Genomic DNA, 17,358 nt, shown 5'->3' on the forward strand with positions numbered 1-17,358 from the left:
GGGCAGGATTGGCCAGGCACCTGTTGCACACTCACCCTCCTCTGGTCCCTGGGCATCCTCTTCGAAAACCTTTCCATTGAAGCAGCAAGAGAGAATCCATCCTGTACCAGCGAACTGATCCCTGGCTTGGTGATCTGTATCAGCCTAAATGGCAGGGGGTGGAGTGGGGTGGACTTCATCGTGAAGCAGGAGAGAGACAGCCCTCTCTCTGCTGCTTCACAGTGTAACTTTCCCTGTGAGCTGTTCTTCAGGCCGCTTTTGAACACAGGTTTAGTGCCTGGCTAGAACAGCTCTAAACCCACGTTTGAAATTAGCTTGAGTCAGTTGATACTTGGGTCCCTTTGAAGGCACCTGTACAAAACATGTGTGCAAAACCAAAGCAAGTTTTGACAGGTGGCTCAATTCACCGATTTAGCTGTCTGTCAAAAGTTGCCTCTGCCTCATCCCTATCCCACATTAAGAAAAGTGTTTTCCTACCACTTGGTGGTGCCTGGTGGGAGGGGAAGGAAACAAGTCGGGAGAAAACTTATTAATCCTATTTTTAGTGGGCGCTGCATGCCCATAAATAAGAACACCACCATTTGCCAGAATCATACCTGTGGCAGGATAGAGATCACCGCTGGGGGCAGCTTATGTTATGCTGGTATAGTCTTCTGCCAGCTCCAGGACTGGTGGTTACCTCAGCTGTGAGGAACAGCACCTTGGCTGTTTTAATGTTCCCAGCTCTCACCTTTCGAGGTTTTAAAATAGACTACTGCAAGGACAACATCCATGCTTTTATATGTGTCTATGAGAGTTCTGCCACCCAGACTTAGCATTCCGTATGTCTGGGATTGCATTGTGCAAGACTGGAATTTCAGATCTGGTGAGGAACTGCCCTTCTTGCAGAGTGTGACATTTATTTGTAAGTTATAATTAGGAATGTGGACTTTCTTTTTTTCTTTTTAAGTTGAACCTCATAACATGGCTTATGAACCTCATAACATGGCTTCCAAAAGTGTTTTTTTGAGGCTCTCAAGCCCATGTCTGACCAAGCTACCAAATACTGACTTCATGATTACTGAATTTGGGCAGCATGATTTCCCACCATTTGGAGACACCCAGAGGTGGAATAGGGTTTATAGTCTTAAAAAAATATAGAACTCCCACTCAAAAATGGAAGCTTAGCTCCATCCTGGTGCATAGCCAGCCTCCTCCCAGTTTGTATCACTGATCCCTCTGTAGCCCTCACCCCCCCCCCCCAAAGCCATTTGAGTATGACTTCCATGCACCAAACTCGCCCAGCCCTGTTATAATGCTTCATGTGAAATCCAGCATCACTTTGCCATTCTTCTGGACTCAGGGCTAGTGCCCTGGTACCTTTGAAATTCAAAGAGCCTGCAATTAATTAATGGTACCTCTTTGACACCGAGTTGTCAAGGCTGCTCCATATCTATGAACGTACAGGGACATCTCTTGACCATGCACTGAGGGATTGTCTCATGCTTCCCTGATACATGCCAGCCATATGTTCTTCAGTTTCAAACATCATGGCTATTCACTGGGAGACCCACAAGCTTTTTTTGCCAAGAAAAGTAGCAACTGGCTTTTTGTCAGGGTTCTCTCCGAATAGGGGCTCCTGTGGGTCTTTTCCCATGAACAGTTGCATGGTAGCAAAAGGAGGACCATGCCAGGTGCAGTTATGTCCACTTTGAAATTTATTTCTTTATTCACCTTCTTGAGCAGGCGAAGGGTTCCATCACAGAGATGGTACAGCTCAGCTTACAAATCTGAGGAGAGAGATATTGAGGAGATTAATAAATCAGAATAAACTTTTCTAGCCACTTTTAGCTTCTTGGTTGTCATGGTGAAGAATAAACCATTTACAGTTCTTCTGTAGGACATGGGTAGGGAACCAAGGGCCAAATGCAGCCCATGAAACATTCTCATCTGGTCTGTAGTGGTCCTCCAATTAATTGGAGAGCAGCTCCAATTCCTGAGTAGAGAAAAACTTTATTTTCAGGTCCTCTTGGGGTGAGGGTGCGGACGGGGAATAATCTGTGAGGGAGAAATGTTCCAGGAAGGTCAAGCAGTAGTTCCACATTGATCCACTTCTTGAACTTGCTGTAAGAGCTGTGCTAATTCTGTCCCTTATCTTGATGTCTTTCTATACTCATAGATATGGCAAAATTGTCTCCACCAAGGCCATCCTGGATAAAACAACCAACAAATGCAAAGGTGAGCTCAGCCTGGATTCTATTCTCAGCTCCATATGGAAAATATTGTGTAGTACCTGGAGGGAGAAGGAGGACTTGAATACAGGCACGGGTTTTGCTTGGGGTTTCTGAGAGGGGGAGTGCAGAGCTGTCATGTTTCGCTGCATCCTTGCAGTGGCCTGAGGATTAAATCTCTCGGGTTTCTTTCTTTCACAGGTTTGGGGTTTGCAGTTTCTAAAGTTGAAGCCTGTGTAAGGCTGGGGGACAGGACAGGTTCAGAACTGGATTCTAGGGCCAGGCTTCCTGAGGAGGATGGGCTCTGTCTGGAGGTGGGGATGGTTTATTGGCATGAGGGTGAGGGGGGGGGAGGAGTTGCATTCCTGTCATGCCAGACATTGCTGGGGAAGAGGGAAGGTGGAGCATCCACTCAGAGTATAAACTGGAGGAGGAGGAGGAGGAGGGGGAAGAGGAAGAAGAGAAGGGGAATCTTGCAGTCTGTATGGTCTAATAGTGAGACAGATCCTCCCTCTCTTGCTTTTGCGCCAATGTTTGCTAACCCACCAGATAACATTAGTCTTGCCCCTCAGAATGATTGCTGATTGTGGTGTGCAAGAGGGTGTGGTGCAGCAGAGAATGAAAAGTAGGTGGGTGAGGCGGGAGCTGTTCTGCTCTGCTGCAGAGGTGAGTCTCTTTGCTACTCACCTAGAAGTAGAGAGCTGTAGGAAGAATTCCCTATGCAAGCATTTTATTACCTTAGAAATGGGACTTCCAAGGTCAGCACACCTATCTTTCCTCTCCTTGATCCTACAGGTTATGGCTTTGTGGATTTTGACAGCCCCACAGCAGCTCAGAAAGCCGTGACTGCACTCAAGGCCAGTGGGGTCCAAGCCCAGATGGCCAAGGTAAGCCTTGAGCTGCAGCCCTACCTGGGAGAACACTCCTTACTTCAACCAATGAGAATGGGAATCTTCCAGATTAGAACCATCACCATTAAAATGCTAGTGCTACACCAACAAGACGTCTCTGGTGACTTTGCCCTGTTCAAGCAAGACCTTTCCTGTAGCCTGGCCTTTTGCAACATACAGCAGCATGATGGGAGAGGCTTTTCTGCAGAGTTTATTCCCCTGCATTACAGCAGTGTTTCAAGGGCACTTTGGGTGCCTCAAAACATGTGTTGGAGTGGTGGTGCTGGGAACAGTCACTACAAGTAGACATGGTGGTAAATTCTGCAGGAACTCAGGTTTTCTATTCAACCCATAATTCAGATAAAGCCTAAGCAAAGCAAGGGCAACACCCACAGCCAGTGTATCTCAGTATTACATGTGAATCAGACCCCAGCTGTTACATGAGACCCTACCATAGCACATCAAATTATTTCTCCATTAAGCCCAGTATCCTGGTCTTGGAATCCCAGAATAATTCCCAGTATCACTCAGTCTCACTCTTTTTGCCTAAGTCTTTTTGCCTCAGTCTCACTCTTTTTGCCTAAGAACTTGGAAAACTTGTGCCAGACCACTTGGTCTGGCACAAGTTTTCCAAGTTCTTAGGCAAAAAGATATTTTTTTCAAGAATCCTTTCAAACTAGAAATGTCAAAGATTGAAGATAAATTGTTCACATATATGACATATTCATTCCTTTCCAAACACACACCTCTTGGATCTTGCTGGTTATTTTAATTCTACCTTCCCCAAACTGGTGCCTGCTAGATGTGTTGGAATATGTTCTGGAAATTACAGTGCCATCATTTGGTTGGGGATGGTCGCTTGAATGGTTTGGCAGTTTGGTATTTGGTATTGAATCAAGGTGCAGATTCTCTTTCCCCTCCAGTGGGGTGGAGGGGGGGAGAGAGAGAGAGCCTCCTAGAGGCTGAAACCAGCCACTATCAAGGAAGCAGAGAGCTTCATCACTGTGGTTCCATGTAGGAAATAAGTGATGCTGTCTTAACCCAAGAGTATCTTCACATTTGATGGGTCGCAGATGTTATACCCTGGTGTTCCAGTAGAGTTTTTCACAGTCAATTACACTGTAATCAGGGGTGGGGAACCGGTGATCCTCTACATTTTGGTAAATTACAGGCCTGGCCAATGATGGGGTTCCCTTTGAACATCTTTGACAGTCTGAGAATATCTATTTGGAAAGAACACAGTGTCCCCACATGCACGTAAGGCACGTATGTCATTCACAGTGTGCAGTTCCTGCAGTTAGCACACTTGTGTATGTGATGTAGCAAACAATACTCTGGGCCATGTTTGCTGCCTCACTTGCTCTCCCAGATGCCGGGTCCTTCCAATGCCTCAGCCTCTCTTCATTCTGTTTCAGAGCAGTGAGTCTCACCGGTGGGGTGCCCAGAACAGAAACTGGGCTTCTGTACTGAGATAATATTTTGAGTTCTCTTTATAGATGGAAAGGCCTCAGTATGCCTAGAGAAAGGGAGGCAGCGAGCATCTCAAGCAGAGGCAGGTGACACATTCAGGAAGGGAAGGGACAGTCCAAAAGGAATGGGTCCCCAGGATGGGATGGACTATTGCTAGGCAACAGCCTGACTTCTTGTTTCCATAGCAACAGGAGCAGGATCCGACCAACCTCTACCTGTCAAACTTGCCTTTGGGCATGGATGAGGCTGAATTGGAGTCAATGCTGAAGCCATTTGGACAAGTCATCTCTACACGTATCCTACGTGATGCCAGCGGCACCAGCCGAGGAGTTGGCTTTGCCAGGTTAGACAGGATGGCTGGGACGGGGTTTGGGATTGTTTGTTTAGCGGCACATTTCTTCAGCCCTGCACAGTGGTGGTAGTTTAAAAAGATAGATAGGCATGTTGATGCTGTACCCGTAGCCTATGTTCACTCAGGGAACCCTCAGAAATGTGAACATGAGCCTTGAACCATTCCTTTGCCCAAGGATGATTTTCTGTAAGAATACCTGCACAGAGATTTGCTTGGTCAAATACTCCTTTATGCATGGAGCATGTGCAAATACGCTGAGCATTTGCAAATATTTCCCTCTTGGTTCAAGGAGGTGATGGATATTTGCCTTTCTACACCTACCATGTCCTATTCCTAAGCTTAAGGAAGTTATGTACCATCAGGCTGGAATAGCTGTTGCTTCCCTCTTCTGAGTTGGTTAACCTGGACTGGAGATGGACATTATGTTCAGCCAGGGATTAGGCTGTTCTGTGGAAGTTTTTCTACATGTCTCTGAAGCCGTATTATTTTAGCCCAGCTCACGGTGTAGGTTGGGACTGTTGTGTTGTGTGTTTTCCAGTTTCTCCTTCCCTAAATATGCCATTACGACATCACCGAGTGTTCCTGAACTGATTGAAAGATTAAGATAGGCTGCAGTGAAAGATGGTGGAACACTGACACTCAAAATGAATCATTTCCATTTTCAGCAGACAGAAAGAATAAGTTGAACTTCACGGTGCTCTTTGTCCTAAAGCCTTACAACATGTGGTAACTTGTGGGCCAAAGAAACCTCTCAGGTGTTTTAAGGTGGACTATAAAGGCCTAGGTTACCTCCTCCACTTTTCCTACAGCACCCAACTGCTGTTCAGTCTGCAGTTTAGCAGACTAGGGAGAAGCAAGATCTTTAGCCAATTGCTTGAGAAGGGAGGGGAGAAAAACTGGTAGCAGAGAACCAATGATTTGGAAATGGCTTGATCTGGAACAGGATTGCTGGAAGGTAGAAGCACCATCGATCCTATTTAAAGTCAAAGCTTCCCTGATGCTTATAACAGTGATGTTGAGCATTGTTGCTGAGAAGGAGGAAAATACATCTGTGGGCATTTGGTTCCCAACCCAAGCTCACTGCAAAGGATTTCTCTGACTCTGTAACTACCTTTAGGCATAGGTATGCCTAACGCTGCTCAAACACCCACCTGGGTGGGCCATTGTGTTCCATCTTCTCCCTTTCCTGAGTTAGCTTGGCCATTTTCTCTTATCCTACAGCACCCCCTGCTGCCAGATGTCCACATTGCAGCAGAGAGCCTGGGTCCTCCATATTCACCTCCTTTATCATACTTGAAGAAGTAAACTTGGACTATTAGGTAGAATTAGCAATGGTTGGCTAATTATATATTCCTGTCTCCTCTGGCTGGTTGTACTGGAAGGGGGGTCCTCATGAAGATAGGAGAGAAACTACAGCAATTATTTTCACTACTTTATCTGTCTGTCAAAGCCACTTTGCTCTCCCACTTCTGCCAAATGCTATAGCTCTAAGGTATTCTCCTCCTTAGATGCCTGTCCAGTAGTATTAGAAGGCTAAGAGGGAAAGCAAACGAACCAGGTTTTTAATCCCAATAGCACAGCAATGTGGAAGCACAGGCCAGCATTTTGAGAGCTCCTTGCAGTACTGGATCTACCTGGAGTCATAAATTTATACCCCACTAGTGATCAGGAAACTGCTGCATTTCAAAACCAAGTGGATTGGTTTACATGGTTTAGGTTAATTCTGATGTCGAATTTTGCATTCTTGGATTGATTTTTAGTTATCTCCCCAAGGAAATGTTGCCTAGGAATGGGCTATTTCATAAATTTTCCAGATGTGATTTCTAGACTTTGCTGAATCTTGATTAGTTTATAGGGGAATCACATGGGCAGTTAATTCCTATCTAACTTTTCCAAATACTGATGCTCACCATATCACTCTTAAAATGCAAGTCTCTGAGCATAAAAGAAAGGTAGGTACCTGGATTTCTGATTACAGTATTCTCCCTCAAGTATCCACCCGAGTGCCCCTGTCCCCTCTTCTCTGCCAGGCCCTTTAAATAGAAGCAGATGTTCAGGACATGGGGCTATTTTTCAGTTCAGCTCCTCTTCATGGAGCAAAGTGTCAGCTGATGGATTTTTCCATAGGAATTATGAGTTGGCAACCCTCACATCTACTATATTTTGAACTGCATGCCCCATCTATCAGGAGCAGGTTGTCTAGACATCTTGCTGAGGTTGTCCAACCATCTCTCCTGATGGCTGTATTGCCTACGTCGGAGGGACCTGGAATTCAACAACACTTGTTAGACAGCACATTCTTCTCCCTGCTTATTCCTGCATAAAAACATTTGCCATTTTCTCCATCCCAGCCTCATGGACACTTTCTTTTCATTGCTTCTCCAGGATGGAGTCTACAGAAAAGTGTGAAGCCATCATCACTCACTTCAATGGCAAATATATCAAGACGCCTCCTGGGGTCCCAGGTGAGAAGAGTACCCTAAGGGCAAGGGTGGATTGGTTCCTTGCTAGAGGAATAATAGTTTTTTTTTTTTTGCACTTATAAAAGGGCACCATACAAAATAATAAAATACAACATCAGGACATTAGTATAGTAATTCCTTATACTGCAATTAAGGTCACGACTACTGTATAGGGATTCAGTAACGTGAATGGCCCATAACTTTTAAAACAATTGTTGGAAGTTATATCTAAACAACGAAGCATTTTTATACAAAGAATTAATACTTAAACCAGCTTCACAAACCCCCATAAAAAGAAAGGTTTTAGCACCTTTTTAAATACTGATAAATTAGACTCCTGGGCATAACTCTGGCAGCAGTTGGTTCGAGAGGGCCAGCACTAGATGAGAAAAAGTTCTCAACCATGATGTCATGATTTTAGTACGAGGTAGTACCATTCACCCCTGGCTAAATGTTCAGATCACATGCGTACGGACAGGAACTACCATCAGATTTTCCAGTTAAGTAGAGGTGCCTGTGAAAGTCTGACAGCCCGTGTGCAAGACCCAATGAGGTAGCCAGCAATTAAAATTGATACCTTTCATAAATACCTAGCAGCTGTGCAGCCCACTGATAGAGGGTGGTAGGGGTCCGTTCAGGGAAGATCCAGAATAGCACACACTGCTGTTCTAGATCCAGATCAGCAGATAGAGTTAAGGAATCATACTTTTTCCGTGGAGTAGTATTTTAGTGTGGTTCTTATGGAATGGTGGAATGGTTTGACTTCACTCCAACAAAGGTTCTTATAAGTGGGACATCTTTATTTCCTTACTTGTGTCCACCTCATTCACATCTCAAATAAGTCAGTGAATTCCCAAAAGGACCAGGGCTTTCTTGCCATTTCCAGGCTGTGATCAGTTGATCATGTACAATAAATGCAGTATTGCACTATCTTCCGCTCCCTTCCCTTTGCTGTCTTCTATAGATTGTTTCTTGGTGGTGGTGAGGTTGTTCATTGTATTTATATCCTAAATTTTCTGTGAACACTCCAGGGGCTTACATGAAGATTGAACCTTCACTTTATTCCCACAACAATAAACTTGTAAAATGGATTATGCTGAGAGAGGGTAACTATCCCAAAATCACCTAAATGATCTTTGTGTCAAAGAAGTGGTTGAACAAGTCCATGATAGAAGCTCAACACCATAATGGCTACAGCTACAGACTCTCCATTGTAGGCTGGGATAAAACTAGGCTGCATAACAAAACTGAATTTGGGGAGAGGGAACACAGCCACTCCACTCAGAAGCATATATGATTGGAACAGACCCATAAAGAAGCATGTCTGTCCAACTACTTTTTGCCTCCTCTCTGACAAGCTATTTTAATAAGCTGCTTTTCCAAAGTGCCCATGCCTTGGCCCCCCACCCCCCAATACATACATACAGAATAGAGGGCTCCTTGATTTTGGTGCAGGTATCAGCTGGCCCTTCTGGCATGTTGGCCAAGGGCCCAGTGTTGAGAAGCAGGAGTAGTCTCCTCTACATAAGTGCTACTCATGTGGTAGCAATTCAGAGGTGCTATATAGCTGTATACACTCTCCCAGTTGTGGGAGAAGATAGTAGTTGCTTGGCAACCAGAAGGAAGGTTAACCACAAAGTTCAAGGGAAACAGAAGCATGACCCTGAAGTCTGCAAGTCTGGTTCTAAATGGAAAGTTGCCTTGGCCACACGAACTGTGGATGCAGGCTGTAGCATTCACTACAAAATGCTACTATGCCTAACACTGATATTAGAATAAAAATTTGCAGAGGGGCTCGTAGAAGTCACAGAATTGATGCTAACTAGCTCTTTTGATTTCACCTGGGCACAGCTGGTAGATTATAGATCCTGAACAATTGCAGAAGGTTTCATTCTCCGATGTGCCCAGTGAAGGGTGAAACAGAAGGTATCTGTGGTTCAGAGGTGGGATGAAATAAAGGAGAAGAAGAAAGGATGAGTTGCAGCAGGTCTTTGTCCAGTGTGATCAGCCATGGTTGTCCACTCTGGATCTTCAAGGCTACCATGGTTGATATAGCAGTTACTGCTATAAAGTAGTGTCATGTTAATGAGTACACAAGGGGTGGGCCAAGTGGAATTCAAGCGTGCATATCAAGTCAGCTGTGAAGAGGAGGTTTTAGGTTTAGATTCAAGTGCATTGAGAGAGCACTGAGTCCTAGGAACATCTTCCAAACTAGGACAGTCCAGATCTGTAATAACAAAAGGTCCCAGTGCTAATCCCAGCTTTATTTTTTCTACAGCTCCTCCAGATCCACTGCTTTGCAAATTTGCTGATGGTGGCCAGAAGAAGCGTCAGAATCAGGGCAAATATGTGCAGAATGGACGAGCCTGGCCAAGGGAAAGTGATACGGTAAAGGTGGGGGTCAGTAGGAGATTTGAGGGCTTCAGCAGGCACAGAATAGCCTTTGGCCATATATGGTGGCCCAACAAGAACTTGATAAAAAATTTATTTGACATGTTTGCTGCTGGCATGGAACTTCCTAAGCAAACTGGCTGCACATGTCTCCCTTTGGATTTTGTGGACTGGTCACCAGTTGTGCAGGTTGAGATTAGTGATAGGAGAACCTCTCTAAGGGCTGACAAGCCAACTAAGTTGGATGAGAGAACAGGCTTTCTACTGGCCTGGATAAGGCTTTCACCTTGTCCCTAGAAAGGTAAAATAATAACTACTGCTTCATTGAGCTGAGAACCTGGTGCACTGGGGAACAGGAAAAGGCATGAGCCATATATGAACTAACTATTGTTTCCTGCAGGGTGGGATGACCTTGACTTATGACCCTACAACAGCATTACAAAACGGGTATGTTTTTGCTCTTGTGCCTTCACCTTTTGTCAGTAATATTTTCATTGATGGGGCCTAGCAGAATTAAACCTGCATGGAAACCAGCGGGAAGAGAGGTCTGTTGAGACCTCTCTCAATTTTTGGACAGACCTAACAGGCTGCCCCTATTTTCTCTGCAGGTTCTATACAACGCCCTACAGCCTGGCCCCGAACAGGATGATTGCCCAGACTGCGCTCTCCCCTTATCTCCCATCACCTGTTTCCTCTTACCAGGTATGTCCCTTTGGCACCTAATCCTGGAGAAGACAAACTGGGACATGTGCCACTACAAGAGATGAGAGCTTGGAAATGGCTGTACCAAGAACGGGAAGGAGGAGGCAGTCTTTCTGTTCTTCCCTGCAAATGACAACAAATTGGTGTGTTGGCCATATACAATAACGAAATTCCATGCTTAACATGGATTTGGTGACTATTAATGAGTCAGACGTGTTAAGAAATGATGTGACAATATTGTGGAGGACCAGACTAACAGGACAGGGGCTGATGTATTTGTTTAATCCCAAGTCTTTCCCCATCAGGGAAAAATGAGAAGGCATGTCTGATTTTTAGAACAAATGGCACAGGTAATTCTGGTTGACTTTCCTGCTGTATCTTCTGTTCAGCTGAGATAGCAGAAGTGAGCTTGTCTAGATAAAAAGTAGTGTAATAAATTATTGGGAGGGGTAGGATAGGGAGAGAGAGAGACTAGCTACTGCTGCCTATGCCTTCCTTTTACTCTAAATGTAAAACCCCTATTTGCTGAAACTGTGGTCTGCTTTTAAAGTGGCCTTCCAAACAGCATGACCCATGTTCAAAGATCATGGGAGTCGTAGTCTGGAACCCAGATTTTAGGAAGGAACCCAGGGTGGGGCAAGCAAAGTTAAACAGAAAAGTCTACATGGGCCTAAAGATGTGAGCTGTGAACCAGAAATCCTGGGTTGAAATCTCACCTGCATCACTTGGATATTGTTGCTCAGCCTCCTCCATGACAGGGGGATAAAGAACTCCACTGATCTACTTTTCAGGATTGTTTTACCAAGAGACTGCGTGTAAAACATGCTATCTTATTCTAGGTCCACAGTCCATCTTGGATGCACCATCAGTCATACCTCATGCAGCCCACGGTGAGAACTGTTTCTGCCAAGCTACCTACCTGCCTATCTGGGGTTCTTAAAAAATGTTGCAAATGTTCTCATAGTGCTAATTAGGCCCTTTAATTGTGAATTTAGATGGAGCAGTGAAAGCTGGACTTGTTTTTGTTTGTTTTGAAACTGACAAGACTTTTGGCACTCTCCTTTTCTAGTCAAAATGACAGGAAAAGTTATTAAACGGTGTGGGGTTTTTTTGTCTTACTGGACCAAGAGAGGTAAAGAAGCAGGGGAATCCAATCAGGAAGGGAAGTGGTCCAGGCAGAACATTAGGACATTACTATGACCAAAGCGGAGAAAGGGGTCAAAATCCAGAAAGGGATTTCTTAAGCTAGCTTCATTTCTAGGTGGCAACTAGCAGCTTAGGGCTGCAGTGCATAAAAGCCCCAGATAACTCTGAAGCAAGCTTTGCAGTCACCTTTGCAGCTATGATCTTGGAGTGGAGAGAACCAATGGGGTCCTTTATCCAGCTGATGAACAACAGAGTGCATAACAGCAGCAGCAGCAAGAACAGTTCAGTCAGTGCTCCGCTAAATTCCTGGCCCAAGGCCCGGGGAAAAGCCAGTTCTTCACAGGTTCCTGGAAGGCCAGGAGGGTGGGGGCCCTATGGATCTTCAGGGGGAGGCTGTTCCATAGGGCAGGTGCTGCAACAGAGAGGGCCTGTCTCCTAGGTCCCTCCAGATGACATTGTTTAATGGAGAGGGCCTGGAGTGTGCCTACCCTTTCAGATCTGGTGGAATGGGCAGAAACTCTCAGGGAGAGCATCCCACAAATAACCTGGCCCTGTGCTATGCAGGTCTTTAAGGTGATGACTGGCACCTTGAATTGCACTTGGAAGTGTGCTGGGAACCAGTACAGCTGGCACAAGAGTGATATAGCATGGGTGAACCTTGGTCTACCCAGAAGTGTTCCCCCCACTGCCTTCTGGAGCACCTGAAGCTTCCAAGTGTTCTTCAAGGGCAGCCCCAGTAGAGCACATAGCAGTAGTTCAAGAAAGGACTAAGACATGAGTGCCCATGAACAGAGCCTCCTGGTCCAGGAACAGGTGCAGTTGGTGTACAAGATGGATTTGTGCAAAAGTCCCCCTAGCTGTGACTGCTACCTGTTCTTTGAGTAGGAACCTGAGTCCAAGAGGACTCTCAAGTTGTATACCAACTCTGGGGGAGCGCTACTCTGTCAAGAGTTAAAAATGAAAAATCTCTGGATCCCAGAGCCAGACCCAAAGCTACTTGTGTTAGAAATACATAAATAGCTCATACGTGTCATACACTGTCTATATTTTCCTAATGTACATTGTATGCACTTGTCTGACTGCTTGCAAAGAAATTAATATTTTTAAAAAACTGAACAGTTGCTATAAAAGGTAACTGCAAAGCCACCAAGTTACCATGCTCCTGTTGCTTTTAAGAGTCTGCTGCTAGCTGTGATGATGAAAGGACAGCTGGCTGGCAGTTTTGCAGCTAAGCACTTTTCCCAGTAACTGTATCCATGGTTGTGCGTGGGGAGGATGGAGGAGAGGGTGAAGTGGCTGTAGACAAGTAGAAGGAGCAGGCTGCTAAAGGTAGCCTATGAAGAAAGGAGATAGAAAAATTGCCCTGGGGCAGAAACAATCCCTTGCCATGACCCCACACAAAATGGAAGAAAAGAAACAGCATGCCCTAAACCCCATCCCCAAACTTAAAAAACACATCCAAGCAGCCAAAAGAAGATAGAAACACAGACTTTTACCCCAGCCTGTATCCTCAGGGCTACCATGCCACTTAACAGGATCTGCAAAGAGTCAGCGTAGCCCAGATAGCCCCCAAATGCATTTTAAACTGTACTTGGAAGAATGGTGTGCATTTGTCTGGCCGTATGCCAAAAAAAAATTAAAAAATCAGAGTACTTGCTGTAAAGAGGGATCTGCAAATTTGTTAAGCCACCTTTCCCTTTTAAGGACCTATGAATGGAACACCAAATCAGTTGAAGCCCAGAAATCAGGAGGTAGAGTGAGGAAAGAAATCTCGCCAATGGGAAAGGGGACCACCTGTAAGCTCTGCAGAGCTCCCTCCCTGCAGATGGAAATAACATTCGCTTGCCATTTTGCATCACCACCACAGAGCCAGAAAAAAAATCCGCTCAGCTGCCGAACACAAAGAATATAGAGATCTGATGCTGATTTGGAAGTGCTGCAAAGGACTGTATGGAAGTGCCAGTCTTTGATCTAAAACATTTCACAAAGTTATTCTGCTTGTAGATAAAGTTAATAATTGCTGCAAAAAGCAGAACAGCAGCTGAGAGATTGTTACTATTACGCCCCATTCGCAAGGCAGGCGAGCCAGACAGTGTATGACAGCATACAGTATTGTTGAGGATTTGTTATCCAGTCTTTTGGGTGTTGGCTCTAGGGGAGGGAGAAATGTAATGTGAATTGGAGAGGGGCCTGCTACTGTATATGTGTGTGTACAGTGTTAAGCAAGGTTGCATGTTGTCTTTTTGGTCCTGAACGTGGCCTCTCCTTTCTGAGAGTGCTGAAGCAATTGGGTGTGTGGCTGCTTAGGAATAAGTCTCTTCCCATGTATTGTAAGAACTCTTATTGCAAAAAGGCCCAGTGTGTTACCTACCCAGCAGGGCCTAAGAGTGGCCTGCAAGCTGTATGAAATGGCATTTCACAGGGCTGCCTCTGAAGACTACTCAGAAGCTGCAATTGGTGCAAGTGGTTGAGAGCTGCTACAGCACCAATGCTGTAGGTGTTCCAGCAGGGTTCAGTTCAAGGGGTTATTTTGAACTTAAACCTTTAAACCCTTCCTCAGGGGGAACCAAAGTGGAACACTAGTCAAGGTAGTAGAACCATCCCATCCAATACACTCATCCCAGTTTGGGGCTGGAGTGTCCTGAAGATATTCAGGAGGTGGGGTGAGGTTCAAGAGGTGAGGATGGTGGGAGCCAGAGATGACGTTGCTCAATGGTGGCCCCCACCTTGCGGAACAGCCTCCCTCTGGAAGTGAGATTGGGCACATCCTTTCTTGCAGGCTAAACAGTTCCACCGGGCTTTTGATGTCAGCCAGGCTGGGGAGAGTGCCTGTTTTATTGTAGCTTTATTACTTTCTTTTTCATCATTTGGGCTGTCGGTTTTAAGGTTTTCTTGTTGGTTTTTGGGAGGTTTCATTATTATAAACTGCTGTGAGACGTACAGTTCAGTGGTATAGAAATGGGGTGGGTGGATTATATAGTTAAAAGAAGCTAGGAAAAGTGCTCATTGGCTTAACAGAGTTCTGTTCTACCTTTCCCTCCCAAATGGAGATCAAGGCACTTAACAATTCCTTGTTTGGAAATGTGACTGACCAGGAACGCTTCTGTCTCATCTGCGTTAAGCAACAACTAGTTTGCTTTACTACCCATTGGGAAAATCTTTTTTGCTTCTAATTCAAAGCGCTGTATCGCCTGTGGTGCTAATCAGCATGTCCCACCTTTTCTAATTATTCTTCCATTTGAACTTTTGGGAAATGGAGTACTTTCATACCAGAATCTATTTTAGTGCACAGCGCAACTCTTGGGAGTTTATAGACTCACCCCTTCATTACCTTACCATTTTGTCTGTAATGTTACTCTCTTTTACTCACTTAATATTTTGTTGCCAAGCAGGGGACGGTGCTCACACCTGCCATGGACCACACCATTTCCATCCAGCCCACTTCCATGATGGGGCCTCTAACCCAACAGCTGGGCCATCTGTCCCTCAGCAGTGCTGGCACAGTAAGGACCCCTTTTCTCCTTCCCTTTTCTGTGGGGCTGAGGCCCAGGCCTGCTGCAGCCTCTTGATATCTTCTCTCCTTCTTACCAGTATATGCCAGCAGCAGCAGCTATGCAAGGAGCCTATATCCCCCAGTATACACCGGTGCCTTCCTCTAGTGTCGCAGTTGAGGTAAGAGGCCTTTTTGTCCTTTCTGCCTAAATTAGGAATCCTTCCTTGGTACAGATTTATGCCTTTACACAAAAATGCATACCACATGTTGAATTCACGTAACATCTTTGAGTAGGCTAAAGTGGGGATGGGAAATTTATGGCTCAGTTTCTTCCGGGAACTCAACCCTTGTCTTAGCATGCTATGGGAATTCACTTTTGTGTTAAGCCATTATATTGTGGGGTGGGGTAGCAGCATAACATGTTATGTGAACACAGCAATTATGGTTTATTAACTTGAGTTTGGGATTTGGTGTGTTGTATGAGCTCAGCCTCTGGGCTGTATATTGTCTGGGATGAATCACATGCCTATACAGAGATTGTTCATCTTGCACTGATAACACATTTTGGTTTTGTGTGGTTCCAATAAACAGGAGCAGGTTACCATGGGTGGGTGGGTGGGTGGGTGGAAATCAAGTGCATTTTTTATAGATTTTGAAAGTGCATCCCTTACATATTCAGGAATGAAAGAGGGTTTCAGGTTCCATATTTCACTACCACCCTTGCCATGACTTTTGAGACTTTTTCTTCTTCTTCACAGCCACCCTCTGGCTTTAAAAGCTATAGCATACAAACATTGGATGACAATATCTACCAAACTAGCTTAAATTAGTATCAGAATTTGATTGGCAACTAATCATTAACAGGCCCTTGTCTGAAGTGAGCTCTTGCCTCTACACACTGATGTCTTCCCCCAGAGCCCTTGAACCTTTTTCTTCCCAGCAACACAGAGTCTTTCTAAGCCAAGAGAAAGCAAAACAGAGAAAGCCTCTGAGTAACATCACAGGGTTGGGGATCTGAGTCTATGTTGTGGGTAAGATGAGAAGTCTCTGGAGGCCAGTTTCCTGTTGATAGAAAAGGCATACTGCAAGCTATTGAGCTCTTAATGAGGGAAGTGGAGAGGTTTGGTTCCCCACCAAGCCAAGTAGCAATTTGACCTTGCTCATCTGAGTGGGGCTGAAAGGTTTGGGGAAGATATGGTTGCCATCCCAATTCCCCCAATGGGTATTTTGTCACAGGAGAACAGTGGCCAGCAGAGCCACGTGACAGTGGAGTCTCCATCGGATCATGCTGCCTACTCGTATCAGTACAACAAGTAACAACAGGTAAGGACAGGTGGGGGGACTGGCATATAGTAGTCTTCTTCTTCCAGAGACATGTCCGTTCTTATCGGTCACTTGCTCCTTCACCGGTTCCAGAAAATAACTGAGTACAGGGCTCATGACTGGGGCATTGGGCATTGACCCTTGACCCTGAGCCTACAACACAGGAGGGTCCCTCTCAGGGTAATTTTCTAGGCAATCTGGATAGAGTCATCTCTCCTCCCAAGATGAGAGAAGGCCACTTCAAGGTGCAGAGAGAAAGATAAACGAAAGCAAGAGTTAGGAGGCCACTGAAGGTATTTTCTCCCGTAACTGGATTTGGCTCTCTGTGTCTCCTCCACATGCCAGGAAGCTTCCTGAAAGGAGGCTAGCGTGGCCCTTGAGACTTGGGGCACTGACTAGAACTGTGTCAGAGTGTGATGACTGGGGAACTTCATCTCTTTCTACAGCATCCAGTCACAGCCACTTGGGAAGTGAGATCTAGGGTCCTCCCCTCCCTGTTCTTTATTGCGGAGGGGCAGCAAGCGTGGCTTGGAAATGAACAATTTTCCCTCCTGAAGTCAGAAACCACACCGTGTGATTCAAGTAACTGCAGGAAGCCAGTTTGGGGACTTGTGCTTAAGTGGGCTTTAATTTCTAAAAAGCACAAAAGAGACTTGCCAAGCACAAGGCTTGTAGTGGAGTGGTGCTTCTTCCTGCTGCTTAATCTGAAAGAGAATAAAAAGGGCCTTGAGACCCTTTAAGGACAGACAGGAGGATGAGCTACTCTGTTACTCCTAAATAAGCCAAAGGAGAAAGGAAACAAAGTGGTTGGTGCATCCCAGGGGAATTTGGTCTAGAAAGGAAGTGGGAAAACACACACACACACACACACACACACACGGTTTCAAAATGAAAGCTATTAGGCCCATCGATCAGTTCA

At 45.3% G+C, this 17,358-nt stretch overlaps 1 protein-coding gene across 7 annotated transcripts in view; it reads left to right on the forward strand.

Annotated features, from left to right (window-relative positions):
- RBMS2 (RNA binding motif single stranded interacting protein 2) overlaps positions 1-17,358 on the forward strand; it is a 65,700-nt gene that overhangs the window by 37,560 nt on the left and 10,782 nt on the right. For 3 of the 7 annotated variants that reach the window (XM_007428268.4, XM_088138160.1, XM_088138159.1), the window contains exons 3-13: positions 2,159-2,217; positions 3,006-3,097; positions 4,756-4,913; positions 7,308-7,387; positions 9,663-9,778; positions 10,176-10,222; positions 10,384-10,477; positions 11,317-11,367; positions 15,013-15,126; positions 15,215-15,295; positions 16,353-16,439. In XM_007428268.4, coding sequence (XP_007428330.1) covers positions 2,159-2,217; positions 3,006-3,097; positions 4,756-4,913; positions 7,308-7,387; positions 9,663-9,778; positions 10,176-10,222; positions 10,384-10,477; positions 11,317-11,367; positions 15,013-15,126; positions 15,215-15,295; positions 16,353-16,433 — 973 coding nt within the window. In that variant the 3' untranslated portion in view covers positions 16,434-16,439. The remainder of the gene's footprint in view (positions 1-2,158; positions 2,218-3,005; positions 3,098-4,755; positions 4,914-7,307; positions 7,388-9,662; positions 9,779-10,175; positions 10,223-10,383; positions 10,478-11,316; positions 11,368-15,012; positions 15,127-15,214; positions 15,296-16,352; positions 16,440-17,358) is intronic. The other 4 variants (XM_007428271.4, XM_007428269.4, XM_007428270.4 and 1 more) reach the window with 4 other exon arrangements.

The sequence above is a fragment of the Python bivittatus genome, unplaced genomic scaffold (assembly GCF_059951505.1).
Source record: "Python bivittatus isolate LINGU-HERP-01145 unplaced genomic scaffold, Pbiv_v1 ctg000220_np1212, whole genome shotgun sequence".
Classification (NCBI taxonomy): domain Eukaryota; kingdom Metazoa; phylum Chordata; class Lepidosauria; order Squamata; family Pythonidae; genus Python; species Python bivittatus.